This window comes from Euwallacea fornicatus, chromosome 32 (assembly GCF_040115645.1).
Source record: "Euwallacea fornicatus isolate EFF26 chromosome 32, ASM4011564v1, whole genome shotgun sequence".
Taxonomy (NCBI): Eukaryota; Metazoa; Arthropoda; class Insecta; order Coleoptera; family Curculionidae; genus Euwallacea; species Euwallacea fornicatus.
In genome coordinates, this window is record NC_089572.1 from 883,875 (window position 1) to 906,929 (window position 23,055).

Genomic DNA, 23,055 nt, shown 5'->3' on the forward strand with positions numbered 1-23,055 from the left:
TAATTAACTACCAATATGGTCAGGTCACTTGGTATGAACAATAAGGCGGATGGTGATGCGTCAACCCGAAGAACATCGGATATCTTTGGACTTGTTTATGCTTTACAGTCGTGCCCTTCGTTAACTATTGTTGCTATTATGATCTTGGCGAAAAGCGATTACTTCACTGCACGCACAGACATGCCAGGAACTGGCTCCAACAAGAAAACCTGACCTGACACAAATTTTTGTTTGAGTAACTTAAATGAATTTGGATAACACAAGCCCATAAAAGCATGTTTTTTCGCCCGCTGATGATTAATAGCACAAAATGTCTGGGATCTATTCGCCTCCGCCAATAATTCACAATAATTTTATTTCATAAGAAAAAAGTTGTATGGCATGATGAAGTCGGTATGATTCATCGATAGCGGAATTCTCGTTAGGAACACTCGCATGACCCGGATTTTTTTATTCAAAGTACAACCCAGTGATTCATTTAGGGGGATAAGGAAGGAGTTGTTGTTACAAAGAAGTTCCGTTGGTTCGCTGGTTGTTTGTTTATTTAAGTATTCAGAAATAGAAAGCAACGGTGGTGTATGCTGCAGAAATAGAGAATAACACGTAAGTATCTTTTTGGTAGGAACGTGAACTGTGAGCGTGTAAAGGTAAACACATCAATCATCATACGTATTTGCTATATTCCTGAATGTTGTTCTTTTATGGAATATGCAGAATGTCAATTAAATTTTAAGTGCGTTGGCCCCCCAAAGTATAATCAACAACGTCTCAGATTGGCACATTTCTACCATCAACATCCTCTTAAAAGACAATTTATTATTCAATGTTGTTAGTTCCTGGACCCCCAACTTGCAAAGTTGGCAAGTTTTAAACTAAAACTTAATGTGGTTTACTTGGGTTATAAGCACTGTCCACTGATTGCACCCTGGCGAAACCCATCTAGATCAAAATGGGGTTCAGAAGCTTAAGTTCCGGCTTAAACGACATTTTAAGCACCTAAAACGGCTATATCTAAAATTTATAATATATAATATTGCACTAATACTGAGTGTTTCTAAAAAACGAGCAAAGCTGTAACTCAGTTATTTATGAACAGATTTCGATGAACTGAACACCAAATAACATAATATTTTTCAGGCTACTAAGTAACGTTAAATTTTTGTTTAATTCAACTTCTGCTTCAGGTGCCAACTTCAGAATTTCAAATAGAAAAAAAATTATTTTACAGTTTTTGATAGAAAATATATATTTTTTTACTTTTATGATATATGATAAGTTAATGTTAAAACAATTTTAAAATGAAAGATTGAAAAATGTCATTTCTTTGATTACAATACACTGACTTCAATACTACAGATAGAATTTTTCTACTGCATTTAACAATGTATCTATCGAAGTTGACACTTAATAGTTGTCGCCAATAACAACGTTAATAAATATTTTTATTGCACTAAAGCACTAATTTACAATAATCACATTCGCAGGGTAATTGCTCACAGAAAATTATGAGGACGGACGATGTGGTTCCAATAGTTAAGGGCGGCTTTATCTTGTCCCTTCTCGTTAGATATCACATGAGCTCCCCTTCTCCATGGCGCCAGGCGTCTTTGTACAAGAATACACTAAGATGAGATGGACTGAAATGCAGATGAGCACAGAATAACAAAAAGGGCCCAATGACAATACGAATGGTTACGTAACCTATAATATCCAAACTTTTCAATTTTTTTCACTTAAACATTGTTTTAACATTAATTTGACATACAAAATTAAATTTACGAAAAATATTTTCTATCAAAACATGTAAGATGTTCAAATAGAACAATGTTCTATTTGAAATTCTAAATTTCACATCTGAAGCAGAAGTTGAGTTAAAAAAAAATCAACTTTTGCATTACTTAATAACCTGAAAAACATCATCTTATTTGGTTTTCAATTCATCTAAATCCGTTCATAAATAATTGAATTATGGCCACGCCCATTTTTTTGGAGACACCCTTTATAATATTGCAATACTGCAAGGTTTAAATGGTGATAGCACACGCATCATTCAACAACGCTGAAAGCCTCAAACCCCTTTTATTCTTGTAAATGTTTACTCACACGCCATCAAAAATTTCGGTCACAATGGGGTGCGATTCTCGAACGAGCGCGTGAATTATTAAAAATTACTGATGAATTCTCGTCCACCCTTTGTTCGTTTTGACAAATAATTTACGAACAACACACTTAAATGGAGGAAAACCGGCAAGTGTATTCATGGATATTGACAAGGCCTTTGACAGCGTGTGGCATAAGGAGCTCCTATACAAGCTATGCGTACGTGAGACTACACAATACCTATTCAATATCATCGGGAATCGTTTAGGAAACAGACAACTGGAAGTGCTTATAGACAACACCTTACCTTTTTTCTTTCCTCTCGAACAAGCACTTCCTCAAGAATCGCCACTTCCACCACTGCTTTACGATATAAAGGGTGTTTCTTAATGGATGGTAAAAAATGAAATGGCCGAATCATCAGCTAATTTTAAGATGAAAACTTCATATAAAGACATATCGTGAATGCCTTCCATTGTAATTTACAGAGTGTTGAAGTTTCATTTTTTTCCCATTTTTATTAATTTATACTTTATTTATAAAGATAATTAACTCAAAATTGGTTATATCCATCGTTTCAGCATCATGAATAAATTGAAGTAACATTTATTTAAAATACTCTACAGAGCGTTACTTTCTTTGTAGTCGTTCGTATTATTTTACAACAAAACTTTTTTATGATATTTTAAGATTTTATTCATTAACTTCATTTAATCCTTTATGTCTTTTATTAACTTTCTTGCTTCTTCATTTTTTTTTAATTAGGAACAATAGGTCAAGAAATATTTGCAAAAGTAACCAGTTCCCCTCGATTGGCCTAAAGACATGATAAAACGGCAAGGCAGCAAAATTATAAAATATTGTAAATACTTGTCAAAGCATCAGAAATACATCTACAATATTTCATAGAAATCAGCAGTACATGAGAAGAAGGGTAAAATCTTGTATTTTGGTAAGAAGAAAACATTTTCAGTAATTAGTTCATCACAATCCAAATTCCTATATCGCATGTTTTAGGGACGAAGTCGAGCAATGTAATGTTAGCTAGGGCTTATGTAAGTTCTTTCAAGTATTTATGACCAGTTATAATTGACAATATTTGACCAGTGCCCAGCTCAAAATAAAAAAGTGGCCATTACAGGTGTTTATTGAGGCAGTATTTTCTAATTATAACCTCAGAACCCCCTTTAGACAAAAGGGGGTGTGAGAGCTTTGAATAGGTATAAGCAAATGATAGCTATTATTGGATATTTTTAGGAAATATCAGGAATTACCGGAAACGTTTTAAAATACTGAATTCTCCTAAACGTGTTTAAATCATTTTATGATTTCGGTTTTATTGCGGAATTCCCAGAGATTATTTTTAAACTTTTCAAAAATTCTTTACGAAATTTTGGAATAATTATGGAACCATTTTAAAAGAACGTCTTGTTACAATGCCAAAGCTGCAATGGCCAAAAATTTGATTTTATACGAGCCCGAGCCATAACCGTATCCAGTTAAGACTCGGTCAGCCCTAGGCGGTTATAACTCGGTCATCGGTCTATACCACGTGGCTTCTCATAAACTCTAGGGAAACAGATCTTTTATGAATTGTTGTGAATTACATTCATAAAGTTTATTTAATTTTAAAGCACACAGCTTGGTTAATCACACAAAACTACTTTATTCAAAGCAATTTCCCGAAATGAAAAACCCCGCCTTTCCCTGCTATCAAACTGAAAACGGCGGTGTACAGTTAGCTGAAATTTACATTCCTTCGTACTCTTGACATGTTAAACAAATTAAATGAAAGTTCTAAACAGAAAGCGGGAAACTTTATACCAAAAAGGGTATTATAACAACAGAATTTTAAATAAAATTATAAATTCAGGGTAAAATAATAAAATTATAAAGCTAATTTAATAACAATGATTGAAAACGAATTTGTTTACATTAATCGGCAATCAAGATCACGAAAAATTAAATTATTATTACTTATAGCAATTTCCTTCGGTAGCTCACGTCGACGTTTCCGTGACTCATATAAAGTAGGATTTGTTTTATGAGGTACGTGAACTTTGGAGGCTATTTTCTCTTTTCTAACACTTTATTAGGCAACTATTTTAATTCGACAAATAGTAAGCAGCAAAATTGACGTAATTGTCATGAGAGAGTGTGACGCAACAAAGTTTTTATTACCTCACGGTAGGAGTAACTCGTGGTTGTCCGAAAAATGACGTAAAAACGGGGTGTGAAAAAATCGGCCAGGAAAATATATTTTATCAGTTCGAGTATTTGACGGGTCATTTGTTAAACCAAATGTATAAAATATAAATATAAGTTGCATGTGGCGACAACCGCTGTTATATCAAAAATGTCAAATGTCACTGTCATTCACGTCATCTATGTCACTGGTTCTGTCTTTGTTGACGTTGACAGACACCTTCCAAAGGATATATCTATATATATTTCTACGGTAAATTACTAGTTGGACTATAATCATCCTACTCTACCCAAAAATCACTATGGACCATGACAAGTCCAGCTATTCGAACTCGGTGATCGAACCTCGAATTGGCCAAGCTCTAATTATACAGGCGCCAGACGGACCCCAGACTATGTAACGTGTTGCCGTTCTATCTCATTGTTTCCTCTCTCTTTAACGAGACAGTTTTCGCGTTTCTGCGTAACACCGGTAAACGTACTGCCAGAATTAAATTGGCTGGAGATCTGGTTCCGGCCACTGACTATCACACACATTCTGAAATGTCGAAAAAGTCCTCAAAACGTGGATTTTTTGTCAAAATTCTTGTACAAAAATTCGTTTGAATCATAGATTAACGAAGGAGCTATGAGATCATGAGGGGTTTTCTAGAATCTAAAAGATGTCGTTAACGAAGGAAACGGATTGAAGAAATCGACGCCCTCGGTGGCGATTTCTTACTAAAATCTTCAAAGTAAAAAATTATGACATGAGTAACATGGAAGAAATTTATAGCCAAACCAAAGGAAAACGTTATAAAAAGCAAAAAGTGGAAACTCATAATACATTCTAACATTATGAAGTAATAAGTATATCGGATTGAATCTAGGTGAAATGTATAAAGGATTTTATTATGAATAAGGTTCATAGTACTGCGACTTCAGACAAGACTTGATTCTACATATTCGAGAGAAAAGTTGTGAAAACACAGGATTTTTCCGGGCACTTCATAGAAAATATATATTTACCTCGTGGATAGGGGGAAAGTATTCCGGAATAACAGCGAACAAAGATTGAAGATGAATCACATCACATGACCAATTACTAACGAAAGCTCATGTCATGATTTATTACTTTGAATATCATTAAATGACCCAATAACGCATTTTGGGGTTAATAAAATTAAACTGATAAGAGATTTATGATGAAGTTACATGTGAATTTTGACCTGAATAACTCAGAAATGATAGGAGTACTCTAATGATTTAATTAATTAACTACTCTATTAATTAACTACTTTATCAATCACGAACAGTGATATTAACCGAAAGTGACGTATGAATGAGGTTGGAAATCTAACCAATGTTAAATTGGTTAGTTTTGCGGTATCAATGTCAATAGTGAGGTTAGATTTCTTGTTCATCTGTCAAATGCGACTACTGTCACTGTCTGTTATTGGTGCAGGGAATGTACATAGCTACTTTGGAAAAAATGCCACGTAAATGATGCCTGGATATCACCTTAATCTGAGCCACTGACTGTAAATTGATTTAACTCGGGATTTGGCTACTAACCTAATTTTAATAAAAGTGGCTTTTTTCAACCCAAATTAAAGTGCCCCTTCAGAGAAATTTAGGCCGGGAGAATGCCACTCCCACCACACCAAGTTCGAACTGTTTTCGAAGCCAAAAATTCTACCTACTAAACAACTTCTTAATGAAAAAAACAAACGTATATACGAAGTGTATTTGAAAATCACTTCTAAATTTTTCGAACGATTGCTGGAAAACTTTCTGTAAGCTTTACAAACATAATAAAAAAAAATTTTTAATAGTTCGAGTATTTTCCTCAGTATTAAGTGCCGATGTTGAAAATACAACTTTTTTTTTATTTCGCTGTATTTATATAACAAATTTAATTTTAATCAGTTTTGTCGGGTTCAAGCTGGTACCAAATTGGCGCACAAGAGCTGCTGGCCCATTTTGAACGCAGAGTGTACAGGCATAGACGGCTTCTTTTTTTTTTTTTGTTGAAGTCGCGCTCGCAAACGTTAGTTAAGGACTCTTCTAGACTGTCTTTTGCCTAACTATAATCAATGAATAAAATAGGAATGAACATTTCTTTCATATGGCAAACCGGTATTCCGAGAAGGTCATAGTTCTTGCAGACGCTAAAAATAGCACCAGTAACCAGCAGCCTGTAAGAGCGTACCAGTCGAGGTTGCAATGGCAGTACACCCATCTACCATCTCTCATTACCGTGGATGGTTCCGTTCGTTTACGATTATTTGATTTACACATTAAAATCACTATTCAACCAATTTTTGAACCTCGTTTTCCGCGACCTTTGATTCAGGCAACAACTGTTCTGTTGTCTTACTCTTACACAATAAAATTTCCGTTTTGCGATGCTGATAAAGTTCGAACTCGTGGTCGTTCGTCGATATCAACAGCCTCTTGTGACTGGGGGAACATGTAGTATTATTGTGATAAAAATAAATTTTCAATCAGAGCCATAAATAATATGGAAAGATCATTTACACGAAAGTAAAACGTAGTGCACTGCTGTATGCGAAATGTTATTAATAAATAGACATTGATATCAGTGCGCTGCACTTGTTTAAGGAAGGGCTGCAATGGGAACACTAAACCGAAGAGTAAACAGACCTAGTCTCGTTGATAAGCTATTCTAAATATATCATTTTGCGTTTGATATTCAATTCAGAATATTCAGATATTTATTTTTAGCGAATTTTTAGTCAAGTTGACCTCTAAATGAACATATGGAGCGAATATTATTTGAGCAAAAACGAACTTCTTGCTTATTGCCGAAATATAAGTAAGGCCGAGGAGAGAGCTGCGTAATAGAAAAATAAGAATAAGTGTACTTAACGATTTACGAAATACGACCTTGTACAATGACGTTTCAAGCATGCAAAGAGCTTCCTAATATTCAAAATGCACGGAATTTTACTTATTCTAATCAAAGGTACATGTAATTTCTAATGGCAATTATAAGATTACACGCGTTGCATAGGGCGTACCTGTTCAAAGTATGGAGGATCCAACTTGTGCATGTACACATACGCTTCCATGTAAGTTTTACCCATCGATTTATCAATCATAAATTGATGCGTACAAAGTATACGACTTATCTGCGTTTTTGTCAGTTAATTCTTATTTGTCACTTATGCGCATTAATTTCAATAACTAGATAACCTTGTCCAAATTGCATCATACTCTGGGTGGAATTGAGATACATATTTGATTACTAATGTGCCTATTATTCCTGGGATTTTTTAACGATCGAAAATGCCTCGAAAAATATTTCTCGTATCGTTTTCTAATCAAAATCATTATTGGCAAACATGAGATGACACATTTGTATTATTAATAACTATGTATCGATAATAAAAATTAATTGAAATTGTAGAAATTTGTTGAGAGTTGAGACTTGCTGAAGGGACGAACAAAAAGAACGAAAAGGAAAAAACTATGTGTTTGATTGCGTGATATACTGGCGAGTGTTTTTTCACTTCTGTTAAGCTATCTAAAACGTTGATTATTTTATTTGTAATGAGATATGGGCAGAGATATACAGGTGTATCATGTTAGTCAGTATTTCCTTGAATGAAACGCTACTGTTGGCACCAGTCTGTACATTAGTTTATTCCAGTTTACGACGATTTCCAAACAGTACTTTTCTGTCATAAGTGGTGAACACGAACAATCGACAAAACTGATACTCGCTAATGTGTTAGATTAAGGCCTTTTTCGCGGCCAAAGCCATTTGGCCCCCTCTTACTTTTCCTATGATTTTTTTCAAATTCTCAACTGCAATCCGTTTCGTCCTCTTTAATTTTTCGCACACTAGTAAACGCACATTTCAAATTAAAGAAGCTGCAGTTTAACAAAATATATTGAGTGCACCATTTAAGTGTTCATAAAATTTCGCGCCTTGACATCATGAACCTGACCAATTGGGTGCCCCGGGTGTTTATGACAATAATAAGAATGCTGCGATTCTTCCTGGGTAAAGAATTAATTCCTCTGCGAATCTCGAAATAAATTCAGTCAGAGTGAAGAATCACACTATTGGAAACTAGAAATAAATTATTACTTCATTCCTGAACATCGAAACCAACTGAAATGTCAGTTTAGTAAATTTTTAAACACGCTTTTATCACATGGCTTACGTATATGAAATTCTACGACGTGTGTTCTACTTGGTGTGTTAGTTTTGTACATAAATGACGTCAATTCAATGCTGCTTGCTGACTTATGAAGTTTTGTCTTTACTTTCGGGTGGTTAGTAGTTAATCACGTTAAGCTCTAAAATGTAATCTCTATGCCCACATATTATGTTGGTTAATGACACCACGCGTTTCAATTGTTTTGAAATTTATTTTGCCTCCGGTACTTTCACAGCATTGTAAAGAAAAAAAAACAGACCAAGACTACTTTATCGGAGACCCTATCAGAGGTTCTGCCCTAGGTAGGTGTCCCGTTAGCTGAGTGGGACAGCCAGCGATTTTTACAAAAGAAAAAGTAACTAAAAACCACTTTACTCGACTTCGGCCGGCGTTCAGTGAACTCTAGCGGCATTCCTTCTGCATGTCTGCTTTTATTTTTACCCCGCAAGAATATAAGAGCATTAAGTAAAACGTGTTCTATAAGCGAAATTTCAAAACGAACGCTTGATTTATACTTTATTTGTTCTGCATCTGTTTCTTTAATTAAATCGTTAGATATTCCAAGAATGTGGACGATGTCAACGAAAGTTTGCCCGAAAGTTGTCTACTCTCAATCCCAAAATAAACTTGGGGCTTGAATTTGGATCATATGTTGTACTCATGCCCGACAGAGGCTGTACTTTTTGATAACCAATGTTAGATTTGACTCAGGTAGAAAAGATACCTCAATAGCTGACACATTCTACGGACGAGGATAAGTCCAAGGGCACAAAAAAATTAATGATCTACTTCCTTTATTAAGGTTATGAAGGTTATCTTGCTGAAACTCTTGAAAACTTGAACCAAGTAGACGGTGAAACCTCAGAAAAGAAGTCACACATAGGCATATGCGCACTGGCATCCTAATTTAGCTATTAACTAGTAAAACATTTATCCTGTACGTCCCCAATCTTGATGGAATGTGTCCAAGGTACTTTTATATGATATAAGAAATTATAAAGAATGATGAGCAAAATGCCTTAAAACTAAAACTCTGGACCTATTTTTAAAATTTATCCATAAAAATATCTACTTATTTATTGATTAATCTTCTGCTGAATCTTAGGGTATTTTTTTCAAAAAATGTGATTGAAACTCACTTTAATACGCTCCTGGATGGACTCCGTAAGCATACAAGGGAAACTACAAAATTAATCAAATTTATAACAACTCCACAAAAAATAAGTAGAAATAGCTACCTGCTTGCTTTTTTAAATATACTAATAAGGTAATAAGAACACTAGCAGAGACTACTCAAGAAATTTTTGAAAGGAAATATGAAAGAAGCTTAAAACTTGATGTAAACTCGTGTTTAAGTTTGCGGATCTTAGTGCAGATACTCAGGTAGATTAAAGGGTTGATGGTATGTACCCACGGTACATATTAGCAATACTGTAAGTAAACCTCGACCTTGGCCAACTCAGTATATACATAGATGAAAAGTGTTTTCTCCCTCTATTCATCACTAATTAAAGTTGGCAGCATGGTTCGCTAAAGAGAACTTTTGCAGAACGTGTTCTATCATTGGAAACTATCTGAACTATACGCTTCTAGTTTTGAATGAAACGTTGAGGCGCCCCCTGTTTCCAAAATTAAACCTATAGTAGCTGTAAAAAACCAAAAATGCGATTATGGGCTTGGCATGGCCCTGATGTAGAAGTTGGTTTAACTTGTCCATGAGTACATCAGAAAATTTAGCAGCTTTCTTTAGACTTGGGATTTCAGATCAAACAATGTTACTTCAGTCATATGATTTTTAAAACGGCTTTCATCTCATTAATACACTAATCTAATGAAGACTTGTTATAGAGGTATTGGGAATTATCATTTTGGTAAATTTTATGTAATGTCTTAAACAGCTTTTCTTGAGCATAAACTTGGAAGTGGATATAAGCAAACTATTTACCAGATAATTTACGTTTAATTTCTAGCTTACTAAACAGAAATAAATAATCCAGGCTGATAAATGACAAGGCTCGGAAAGAAATAAGAAACTGGCCTAATTTTTTTTAACTCTTAGTAACTTTGCTAGAATAACAATTTTCATGAAAACGAAGAAATTTACCGATGCTTTGCAATGATTTCAACGTTTCTATTGGCTGACAAACTGCCTAGGAATTTGAAAACTCAGGTCTAAAAATTTAGTGGACTAGTCAGACCTACCCTCTACCCTAATACGAAATTCCAATAGAAATTTTCCTATTTTTTGAGATTATGTTACCGCCAAATCCGCTCTCAATCAGATAAAGTAGGTAATGGTTATTTATCTAACAAGTATAGAAAGTCATACTTTACAATGCGAAGGGGAGTTTCGTCAGACATCCAGTGCGGTAATGATAATTTTCCACGTGTTAGATACAATATTTTTCGTAGGAGCACAATTTAAAACCAAGGGGAGTATGATCATTACAGGCACACTAGCGGTAAAGTCTTACTGCACGCATGTATGTAAATGTCAAATAGTCACAGTGTTGATAGTAATACGTAATGTTCTAATTTTCGTACGGTAAAATTTTATATTGCACACATGTCGTAAAGAGCTATTTTCAATTCGAAAATGAGTGCGGTAAAGGTTCCTTTACCACAAACTCATAGGAAAATGTTTTTTTTTATCATTTCCCCATGAAATCAACGTGTGCAGGCGCCAGGCAACAATACAATAGACTACAATCGATAAGGTGACGTCACAGGGGACATGCGGATAAAGTTGACGATTTCTTATGAAAATGCTGACCCACGTTGTGCGATGGCGATAGCTCAAATTTCAGCGGTTGCAATAAGGACAGAAATACTAAACTCCGCCTAGCGGAGGCATTTTGCATAAGAGCCCTTTATTGCAAAATGGTGGCAGACCGGTGTTTAGGTTAACTCTGGTTATCTCGGACGATATAATTTTTATATGATAGGGAATTTAGGGATTTGAATCTGGGGTTCTGGCTCTAAGGGATGATCGATCTTACCTCTTCACGCCGTTTGAGCCATCTGCCACAAGGACTTTCCTCGAGAATTTCACTTTCTTCGTCGGAGTCTTCGCCGCTTTCCCTGGGCGACCTATGCTCTTGCACGTTATTCATATGCGATCCCGACATTATGTGAACTTGTACAAACTAATTCTATCCCGTAAAAGCACTATAATTATTGTCAAATCGAAGGAAGTCCTTAACGAAGGATAATGGTTTTCCATCAGAACATTATCTTCGTTGTGCACTCAATATGCAAATAGTGCTGTTACTTGAGGTTTGATCACTGTAACTAACAAATCTAGTCAAAGCAAAGCACCGTATCAAACAAAATAAGGAGCAATTGCAATGGTATCAGCGCCACAATAAAAAACCACAATAACAAATCAACGAAATCCAGCCACCTTATATGACAACAGTTTGCCGCATTATTTACTATTGTCCAATTGACTTAAGGTGTAGTTATGCGATGAATAGTTAGTTCGTATCAAATCAAATACACGATTTGCACTTAACGCCACACTCGAACAACAGCTAGGAATATCCTCACTGAACCAAACAAACTGATCAACGTTAATTTTCTCGGATCTTCACACAGTCGAACAACTTTACTGGCCTTCTGTTCTGTCAACTTGTTCCGGCGCATGACGTGAAATGTCAGTTTTCGTGTATTGAAATTTCTTGCGGACGGACATCTATCGTCAGCCTACTAGAATTTCAGCTATTTTGATTTTTTTCTAGGGCGTAATTTACAGATTCTGACTTTACGTGGCACCATCTAGCAGTCAGAAAGCAACTTTTAACTTAAACATTCTCACGGATGTGTATACTTTTATTAACTGATGCAGAAAACTGTAAATTTTGTTTTTCGCTATTAGAATACAAACTTGTCAATTTCAATGGCTGACATTTGTTTGTGATTGTTTTTTTATGTTCGATTCTGTCAGTTCATGGTCATGGTTCCTGGAAAGTGAGCCAGGAGTTAATCCCCTATTTCCAATAATCTCCAAAGTCGAGTTTCGTTTTAACAGAAAACTTATTCAAATTTAAGCATCTCCTCTCGGATCAACATTATCTTTCATCTAAGTGATAGATTGTGGACGTTTAAATAAGTAGAAAGCCTGCCATAAGTTGTTCTTGTATGATCATTTACTGACAGGAAACAGGAAAGCATACGTAATTCGTATTATAAATCCTAGATGTGTGCTGCTTCTAAAACAAAGACATAAGGGGGTAAGTGGTGCCTAATTTTATTTACTACAATTTTTTATCATAATTATTATTGTTGATCTGACCTACTTTAGATGTGTGTGAATTGTGATTGGCGTTGGGGTATTTTTACTCCTGGTTTTATATCACTTCCTATATCACAGAATTTTAGATCAAGTAGCACTATTTGGATTCAGTAGGGGAACATTAAGCCCAACAGGTAGTGTCTGCAAAAAGGAGATTGTATCCAAAAGTGGATTGGAATATACTTTTATCATATCCATACTTAATAAGTTCACTTTGAGGGACAACTTCCCATTTCCATTAATAATAAACAATTAAATTAACTAGTGATAATTATTTTACTACCTTTGGTTTGAAAAGTGCCATTCATCATGTTGATAATGTGGGCTTTTCAAATCTGGATACTTGCACACTGAATTCAGATAAAATTGACTATCAATTTCAATTAGGGTCGAACATAAACTAATGTAACAAGGTTCCTAAAAAAATAAATAAATTCAATGTGGGTCCTCTACCCCTGAAAAAAAATCTATGAAAAATTTGTTAACCATTACATACATGTGTTATGGTGAACATTGCCAGATTTGTCTCATCTCAACTGAAGTTTTTAAGCAACACAAAAAATACAAAATATATCTCACTACAAAACCTGTTTTTGGATTGCATTTTCCTGCAGTAGTTCCTAAATTTGAAATAATTTAAGCCAACAATAATAATTTTCAATATCGAAATTAGAAATTTTAGTATCAAATTGGTCCACCAACATATATAATTATTTTTTTCAAATCTCGATGAATAGCAAAGATATTTCAACTACTTTTTGGTCATGGGTATAATGATGTTCCTAATGTCTCATGTGACTGCATCTAAGTTGATTAAACTTTTCTTTAGCACAATGTATGAACTACTTTTATTATATGCTGTTTACCTACAATGAAAGAAGAAAAATTTGTGTTGTTCTTAACATATTATTTACTAGATCATTTATAATCATCATCATCACCACTATCTTCATATATCCTTGAATGAATATATTCATTAACATCTACATTTTCATCAATGAACTGAAAATGCCTGTGGTCTGTGGTTACAAAACTCATGGAAGATGAGTCTTTATATTCCGTTTTACCATCCTCATTGTCAACATCTGTGTCGCACTCGTCTTTGCTGGGTTTGTTATAGTAATTTGAAGTTTTATTCAACTTTGGATTTCTTTCAGTGAATTTTGCAAAATGTTTATCATAACTTGTTAGGTGTTTAAAGTGCTTCCTCGCTAAAGCATGTTTATTGAATATGTGCTTAATAAATTCCTTCTCATATACATCTTCTAAATTTTGTACTCGAAGATGCTCTTTAGCTTCTTCAAGGGTTAGTAGGATGCAATTCCAAGGTGACCACTCCGTGTCTTGCTTCCATCTGTAGTAATGAAAAAATTATTACATGGCAAGTGTCTACTAAGAATGGAGATAAATACCTTACAAGACGTAATTGGTAAATGTCGTTGCATTCAGACAATACTGAATGACCGTGCCAGATAACAGTTAGAATAAAGTGTATATCCCTATTCTGTAGAATAAAGGCAATAGACGATTTTCCATGATGTAACGTTTCATAATTCCTTATCTGCCTTAATATGAATTTGTAAGGAGAAAGGTCTATCCAGGGTTCTTCAGCCTTATCCAACCATTTGCACGTTGTGCAAGTTTGAATTTTTTCCAATCTGAGAGATGAGCATTAAACACATCGAGTAACAATTTCGCCAGAGAAAGGTGGGTAACATACCTAGCATGTATAGTAAATGACTCGACAGGCTTAAGTCTTTGGCAGCTACGGCAGTAAATTAAGTTCTTAGTCATATGCTCTCGTTTGATCTTCATCATGTGGTTTGTCACACCCCCATTGCACCCTTGAAGTTTGAAGTGGTGGAAAACTAAGCCTTCAATTCTTTTTTGTAATGCTAAAATAAGATATCATTACATTGTAAAAATAAAAATAATTCTCAGATTTACCAGTTAAATAACTACTGGACATTCCTCTTGCGATTAACTCACACACTCTTTCAATAAGGGACACAATTTCCTGACTTTCTGTACAGCTATGTGTGTGTAGGTATTCCTTTATTCCAGAGTAAATTTCAAATCGTTCTTTATTGGTTAAATATTTCCCACACAATCTCTTGTATAGATCATAATATTCGCGCCCCTTTTGAGCCTCTAAGGTGTCCATGGCAATGTGTATTTGTTTATAGTCGCTGTTCCATTCAATTGGGTTTCCAATTGCATCGAAGAAGTCGATCACTTTTTTTATTTCTAGATCTTTCTTCACTTTGTTTCTTAATCTGTTGATGGATTGCAATATTTCAATTTCCTTTTCTAGAAGTAAGTAAAAGTCTGCTATTTTAGCTGCTCCGCATGATATAGAAGTGATTCGTTCTATTTCCGACTTTTTCCAGCGATCTACCTGCAAAGGGAAGAGCGTGTGATGCAAAAAAACATGTTAAGATGTTGAATTATGTTTACCATGCTGTAGAGCATTGCAAAGTCCTGAGACTTCATTGGGAATACTTTGTTCATTAAATCTTTTTTGCGCCTCTCCTCATCTTCGCGTCTCTCTTTTTCTTCACGTTCTTGATCCGATTTCACTCTCTTCTCATATTCAGCACTGAGTTCTTTTAGGTGTCTTTTTATTTGCCACGCTCTAAAATAATATATTATTTTATGTTCAACCCACATTTCTTTGTATGTTCCAACCTGAAGAATCTCTGAATGGTTCTGACTTTTCTTTCAACGTCCAGGCGCTTTTCTCGTTCCTCAGCTGTCTCGTATGGACCTGCAATAAGAATCTTGTCGCATAGACTTGGTAGGTAAATTGAACTTGTGGGGACCTAAGCATGATACGTTGTTAATTTTAACTTAATATTTGCTTCAACTAAAGCCTCTGACATCGTGGTTTGTTACCTGCGTGGCTCTGGCATTTTCGTTTTCAGTTTTCCTGTTTCGCGTAAAATAGGTCTGGGTGTCACGATGATTTTTCATTTCTGGGGGAATTTTAGGTTTTGGAGGTCCAGTTTGACTATACCCATGGTGGTATTGGATGCCAGTTTGGGCGTCTCTATAGCCGCCTGGAAACCTGTGTTATTAATAATGTTCAGTATGGGATGAAGAGGGTGCCAACCCAAAAAAGGTTTCTCTATGGCCCGATTATCGATTTCCACAACAACCTCACTAACAACATTTTCTTTTTCAACTTGCACAGTGATGATATCAGGGACTGTTAAATCTTTATAGGCATTTTCGATCGGAATTTTTACGGTGCGGTCTTTGCTGATTAATTTAATCTCTAATATTCCATATTTGTCGGGTATGAATTGCTCCAATCGCGTCTGTAATCAATTCATATCAACATTTGGACTGATAGTGGATATTTTTTACCTCATCCGGTATATGCTCTTCTCGAAATAGTAGCTCAATTATTTCTTTATGGCAATTGAATAGCTCTGCCAAGTTGGATTTGATCACTCCAATATTGTAAAAAGAAGGAAAAGATTGGGTGAACACTTTAGCATCAGTTGTATAGAACTTGACCGTGACTTTGTCGAGAGTATTTTCCGGGGAAGATTCTTGGTGATAGTGAAAGTTTATATCGCATGATAAAGATACTTCTGAATTCATATTTTCCGCGTTAAAGGGTAAAATTAAAGTTCTCTTTACTTTCGACGATGGGACTTGTTAATTCTGTCGTTTGAATTCGCCTTTTTTTTGGAATATGAATAAAAAGTACGTTATCACAGCCACAATCACGGCGTACATATACGGACACATTCTTGTAAGGAAGAAAATTTGGTTACTGTTTATTAGGTATCCAGGTAACTGCACCCTCTATTCTAGACTTCTATTGATTGGCAAGTGAGACATTCCAGTGCTCCTTGAACGACATTTTTCCATTGTTATTTTATATCTCCTAGTACATCTTGGCACCGAAAGAGCCCGAGTCGAGTACAGGGCGTTTGTTAACAATTGTTATGCTACCCTAGTTCTTAAAAAAAATCTGATGGCATAAATCATTACGCCTATTAAAGGTCGTTTAAATTCGACTATCTCAATATCCATTAGACAACTATGTTTTCATTACAATAATGGCTATAAAATTATTTTATTCTAGTACTACAAGGATAATAACATTATTTAGTCAAACGAGTTTTACTGGGTTATTGAATTGCCAATACAATGGGTTTTTGTTTGCCATTAACTTGCAATATCTAATATATTGGGTGAGGTTTAATAGGCTATATTATGATCACTAATGTTAACTGAGTACTATAGTGTTTCCTCTGTTCAATAATAAATCGAAAATTCCAGATTATGATTCAATTTTGCATCGGTTGGCATTCTCAAATATTTTTGGTGAGTAAATGTCAAATTGTATGTGTTACGAGTTTGTAAATGATTTTAAGAAAATTCTATAGGATGTCCCAAAAACATCGGGAGAAATAAGTATTTTATGCTCCTTGTGGTAAGATTGACGATACAGTAATTTGAACCGTTAGAGCAACAAGAATTTGCAGCGAGATTGGTATAATTATTATTCAATGTTTGTCTGAGCCTTCACTGAAGGATTTATATATTCTCTGTTAGTTTTATCTGAGAATAGTGTGAAGTCTCACCGTTATTTGTGTGAGGCTTTATTTCCAAATAGAATAAAGAAAGCAGATTGTTGCATAACAATAATGATTACCACATTACAACATTGTCATGAAACTTAATTTATTTTCTGCGCCACTGACCTAGATTCGAGCCACTGTTCTTTTCATCCTCAGTTCCATCACCAGCGATAAACAATATTTATTCGTGAAATATGACGATTTATGTATAGAACATAGTTTTAAAGGAAATTTAATTGTCTTTCAGCAGACTTCCCAACTTACAAGGCTCATTTTCAAAAATCGCGCTTCAGGTCGGATTAATGTCTAGTCGAAAAACCATTAATTTTTAGCTATCCATGCAGCAAATGCGTGGACTTTTCCAAAACAATCTCCAAAGTGTGTGCTTTTTAGGAATTCAAAAAATTATAAAGTGTGAGATTTATTTCCAATTTACAAAAAAAACTTTCTGTAAGATAAAAATAAACATCTTTTTAAGGTATATTTGACTTCATTCTTTTATACATTAGCAAGCTATACTCATTTGTATCGGAAGTTTTTGGGACACCCCGTATAGCTTAAGGCTCGACTCTTGTGCACTTTCACTCCCGCGATAAAGGGTGTACTAAATGTCAAACATGTTCTAATTAAATCAGCTCGTGGCCTCCTTGGTGATTCAATTTTTATGATCATTCAGATGTCAGACATCTTTGTTCTTTTGTACTGATAATTAAGATTAAGCAACACCTATATCATCAGATTGTCCTGGCCGATGGCACATCCAATATGACTCGGACGAAAGACAAATTCCATCAACAGCCATTAAACACGATCCTCTACGACCATACTACCCATCAGAACATGTTGCTTCAAGGCCTGAATTCCTTATGGCAGAAAGGAGAGCTACTGGACGTCGCCTTAATCGTGGAAGGCAACGTTTTTAGAGCACACAGAGCAGTATTAGCAGCATGCAGCGATTATTTTAGAGCCATGTTCACTGATAATATGTTGGAAGCCACACAGACTGAAATTTGCTTGAATGGAGTTAGTGCGAAAGGTAAATTTTTGTTTTTTATTCGTTATTAAAACTTTACTTAGAGATTTTACCAGGATTTAGCCAGCTTCTTGAATATGCTTACACCGCTCGCCTAGTGTTGAACTTGGCGAATGTCCAAGACGTTTTGGCGGCTGCCTCTCATGTGCAGATGATAAACTGCATCATGGCTTGCTCAAATTACCTACAGACTCAGATAGATTTGGATAATTGTGTAGATATTGCCACTATTGCCGAAACTTATTCGCTCAAATCACTTAAAATTAAGGTAGCCGTCATAATATCATCCCACAAATTTCTCTGAAGACATTTGTTTCTAAGGTTTATAGGTATATGAGTGGACATCTCTTGGAGTTCTCCAATAGTCCTGAATTCTACAGACTCACTCCTATACAGTTAGAGAACCTCCTGGCCTATGATTTTCCTGTAGATTGTTCAGAAGCAGATGTATTGAGGATAGTTTTGGCATGGTTCTTTCACGTAGATAATCATGAGTAAACTTTCTTTGCAAACATTTCGTTACCCTACTTCTCATTTAATCTCTTCTATATAGGTTGGATGTTCGAATAGGGTATGCTGTTCGAATAATGAAATTTATACACTTCAATGAGGTTTCAAAGAGAAAATTAGATAGTATTTTAGATAAGTTTTTCCATGATTGTAAATATGAATGGCAGATTTTAAGGGAAATTGTTATACAAGAAGACTTCATGCAGGCCAATGGTGCATTGGTACCATTGCCTCGATTCATTGGGACGTTGCTAAATTCCAGGTAATTTTATTTGTTTTCGAATTTCGTGTATTATAGGAAGCCTTTTTAGGGGAATGGAACAAGCCATATTAAAAATCGGTGGTTTCGGCATGAGTGGAGTGACAAATGAAATAACTTACTGTTTTTCGTGGCAACGTAAGTGGATGCATTTAACATCCATTCCCCACGTTGAACAGTGCAATTATGGGACGGCTGTGTATGATAACGAGCTTTATGTTGTCGGTGGTTGTTTTAATCAATCACTTCAGGAGAATATTCATCCGTTTGGATTTAAATACAATCCGAGGTAAGTATCTAGGTGTCCTAAGCACAATGCGAAAATTTAAGGAGATACTTCTTAGGTCAAAATAAAAAAAAATAGTTCCTATGAAAATGTGTTTGAATTATGTCCAAAATTTAACTTTGGATTTTGGTGTAAAATTTTAACAGACCTGCCCCGTGAGCACTCCCCTGAATTTTCTCGGCAAACTCTGATATGTCTAAACGCACACTTCAATATTGTTATGAAACGATGAAAATTTTAGTTAAATTGCCATAAGAATTTTTTTAAATTAAAAAAAAATTGAACTTTGACCCTATGTGTGTCGAAAATGAAGTCGATGCTCATATATGTTTATATGAACTTTTTTCTTATTTTGATAAAAGAATCCTTAAAGTTACGCCGTATGTTGAGGAAACATCTTGAACAATGATGTATGTATACCGATTCATTCTCTCTATGCTTACTTCTGAAATAATTATATTATAATATTAAAGTGTGACAATTCTCTGGGCGAGTTAATAAGTTATCAACAATAGACTAGTTACTAATAAGCTGCCAATTTTTAAAATTTTACATGATTTTTAAGTGGCAACTGCGGTATTAGCAATATATTGAATTATTGATGTTCATTCTCATAATCTGAGTTATCATGCTTTTTTTGATCAGCAAACAGAAGTCACAGTTTTAAAATTCTTACAATGTGTAGTGGACCATCATACAAGTTGTTCGACAGGCACTGGTACCTTAGACGTTTATCGAAACCTGGATGTAGGATGGTTATGGAAATGTAGTTAATAATTAAATATAGTGCATCACAATTAAAATCGTAAACCTTTATGTTTGTATAGTAAAAAGGTAAGAATCAATGTTGTTGTAATTGTTATTATCACTTAACTTAAACCGACTCTATTTCTAATTAGTAAAATTTGCTTAAATTTTGTTCGTTTTTCTGTTCAATCCGCTGCCATTTTTTATTAATTAGAAATAAAATCGTTTTACTTTTTGTGATAGTGACAATTAATAAACATTGATTCTTACCTCCAAATGTTTTTTGTTAACTTTTCAATTTCATCGAAAAAATAACATTATAACATAAAATTCTAAGGTTTACCGTTTTGGCTGTGAGACACTGTAAATGGTGTTGACATATTGATTTAAAATATTTTTGCTGCAACGTTGCCGCTTATATTGAAAAGTAACAGCAACTTTCTTATTTTAGACGGCCCACTCTCAGTAAGTTTCTAATAGTTTTGTTTAATACTCTCTTATGGCTGTCTGTTATTGTTCTTAAAGATAAATGTTGGTTACAAGCCTAGTAAATTACTTCGTCCTTCACAAACTTAATTTATATAACTGCATTATAAATTTAGCTTCGTCACATAAATAAGGACGCTGTAGTACCTTTGGTACTACCGTTAATCTACACTGTCAAAAGGACACAAAACTAATCGATAAGACCTTATAGTTGAAGAGGAAAGCGTTGCAAGATGCGTCGTGGAACTAACTTAACTTTGGATAAACAAATGTAGGCAAGCAACTTCTATTGAGACTTTTGTATATTTACGTACTTTCACATGTTTTTTTTTATTTACTGAGGTTTTGAATTTACTTTTTTTTTTGTTTCAGAGGAAATAAATGGACAACGATATCACCCATGAAAATTGAAAGATGTAGATTTAGTTTAAATGTTGTTGGAGGACTGTTGTATGCTGTAGGGGGCATAAGCGAGGAAGAGCAATATGAGACAAGCACCTGCGAATGTTACAATCCTATGTAAGAAAATCATTATTAAAAAATAATTTCCTTGAAACGTCCTATTAAATTTATCATATCTTTAATTTTCATTTTTCAATCGAGTTTCAGCATATTATATGATTTTCTATATACTACGTGGATTTAAATTTTTGTGGTATTCGTTATACAGCTACTTAAGAGTTGATTTTTTAGCCGAGACGTCTGGTATATGATCCCAGACCTTCCAGTTCACGTCAGTCAGCACGCAGGCGCTGGAGTAGAAAACTCTTTAGGGAATAAATTATACATTAGCGGAGGTATTGACAGAGATAATGCATGCGTTGCCCATGTTTACTGCTTTGATACAGAACTGGAAAGGTGGCGCGTCTGCACACCTTTGCTTCAACCGAGAGCTGACCACGTCATGTTATCTATAGGTTTGACACATTTTTAATTTGGATTAAGAAATTTTAGTAGAAAAATTCGAAATATTTGTATCATTGATAGGAAAACATTGCTACAAAAAGGATGCGGCGCACCGTTCCCGGAAAATTATGAGAAAAATACTGTTTATAAAAATTGTATTGAATCGTTTGGTATATACATGAAAGAAGTAGCTCCGATATTAAATGGAAATTATATAAAGTTTTTTGGTCCTGCATACATTATTTGCACTTTTTATAAAACATTTTTCCCAAAAGTTAGCAGAGGTGTAGCTGCCACCTTTTTGCAGCAAAACTAGAACACTATATATTGTATATTCAATTATTTTGAATATATTGATTTACAGGAAATCATTTATATGTCTGTGGTGGTTGGACCTCTGATGATAATAATCGAGTATTGGTGGACACTATAGAGTTTTACAATCCTGAAAAAGACGTCTGGGAGGTAAGCTTGCCGTTTGCAAATTAAAATTAAAATTCTAACATATTAACTCTAAAGGTGGTGACGAAAATTCCGACTCCAAGGTACCATGCTGGAATTGCCCTTGTTGATAATAAAATTTACTTTATCGGCGGTTTTCAAAGTGATACGATGATAGACAAAGATACGGCCAATATTGAATATTACGACATAGGTGAACATAAATGGACCGTAGAAAGCAAATATCCGCAAGATGTGTGGGAACACACATGTGTAACTTTATGCATTCCAAAGTGTCGGGATGATATGGAGGTGATACCGTCAGCTGAGAGTTTTGTGTGATACATAGTTACATATATATATATGTATATATATATATATATTTCACATTTTTCTACATTGATGGAGGACTGTTCGATGATTTTATTTGATTGTCGCGTGTTAGATAACACATGTTAACACAAAAAGAGACTTGTATTTTATATTTGTACTCTAATGGTAATTTTTGTTTGTTTTTTATTGTCAAAAACAACTCTAAACCTCGTATTTTCAAAAGAATTTGCTTTATCTGTTATACATTGATCGATGAATATATACATTTTTCAGTTTTCTTGACGATTCGAAATGTAAAATTTTAATGTTTAAGGATTTGAATTAGTAGAGAAAGCACATGTATGGTTTCGCTTTTTGGTACGTGTTTACTGAACTCGTGCAGGTTCTTCTTGAAATACCAAATTTAATCAGCCATTATTTGCTTAGGATAAGCATTCCATGAGCGCGGATAAGCGTACATTCCTAATTTAATAGTTTTAAAAACTTGATATCGCGAAACTTTGGTCACTGTCTAAGGTTCATAACTCTAAATGTTCTTCTCGCGAATAAACAATGGTTCACTGATTGTATACATAACTGATTTTGTTTCGGATTTGAGGAATTGATTTAAGTTAAGATTGTTGAGGAGTAGGTAAAATAACTCGATTAAAGATTTTTATAATATATTTTCAATATATCAAATGTA

At 34.6% G+C, this 23,055-nt stretch overlaps 3 protein-coding genes across 6 annotated transcripts in view; 1 reads left to right on the plus strand and 2 right to left on the minus strand.

Moving 5' to 3' along the window:
• Positions 1 to 12,108, minus strand: part of Madm (MLF1-adaptor molecule) — an 88,280-nt gene extending 76,172 nt beyond the window's left edge. For both annotated transcript variants that reach the window (XM_066299124.1, XM_066299123.1), the window contains exon 1: positions 11,477 to 12,108. In XM_066299124.1, coding sequence (XP_066155221.1) covers positions 11,477 to 11,605 — 129 coding nt within the window. In that variant the 5' untranslated portion in view covers positions 11,606 to 12,108. The remainder of the gene's footprint in view (positions 1 to 11,476) is intronic.
• A 278-nt stretch (positions 12,109 to 12,386) lies between these two features.
• On the plus strand, positions 12,387 to 23,042 carry LOC136348350 (kelch-like protein 26). Of its 2 annotated transcripts, XM_066299099.1 has the most exons (11): positions 16,830 to 16,979; positions 17,068 to 17,112; positions 18,108 to 18,405; positions 18,459 to 18,670; positions 18,724 to 18,896; positions 18,956 to 19,174; positions 19,224 to 19,460; positions 21,063 to 21,209; positions 21,384 to 21,607; positions 21,961 to 22,061; positions 22,116 to 23,042. In XM_066299099.1, exons 1-11 carry the CDS (start codon positions 16,845 to 16,847, stop codon positions 22,377 to 22,379), a joined length of 2,055 nt encoding a protein of 684 aa, XP_066155196.1. In that variant the 5' UTR covers positions 16,830 to 16,844; the 3' UTR covers positions 22,380 to 23,042. The 2 variants fall into 2 exon arrangements, with proteins under 2 accessions (XP_066155198.1, XP_066155196.1); XM_066299101.1 differs by lacking the exons at positions 16,830 to 16,979; positions 17,068 to 17,112 and adding an exon at positions 12,387 to 12,709.
• Positions 12,721 to 16,590, minus strand: LOC136348348 (IQ motif and ubiquitin-like domain-containing protein). Of its 2 annotated transcripts, XM_066299094.1 has the most exons (11): positions 16,141 to 16,590; positions 15,884 to 16,091; positions 15,667 to 15,830; positions 15,460 to 15,593; positions 15,229 to 15,406; positions 14,719 to 15,169; positions 14,492 to 14,666; positions 14,184 to 14,429; positions 13,638 to 14,125; positions 13,055 to 13,188; positions 12,721 to 12,912 (listed from the first exon to the last, which is right to left on the minus strand). In XM_066299094.1, the coding sequence occupies exons 1-9, from the start codon at positions 16,378 to 16,380 to the stop codon at positions 13,690 to 13,692; spliced, it is 2,232 nt and encodes a 743-aa protein (XP_066155191.1). In that variant the 5' UTR covers positions 16,381 to 16,590; the 3' UTR covers positions 12,721 to 12,912; positions 13,055 to 13,188; positions 13,638 to 13,689. The 2 variants fall into 2 exon arrangements, with proteins under 2 accessions (XP_066155191.1, XP_066155190.1); XM_066299093.1 differs by lacking the exons at positions 12,721 to 12,912; positions 13,055 to 13,188 and having other exon boundaries at positions 13,634 to 14,125; positions 15,652 to 15,830.
• Positions 23,043 to 23,055: the final 13 nt, after the last annotated feature.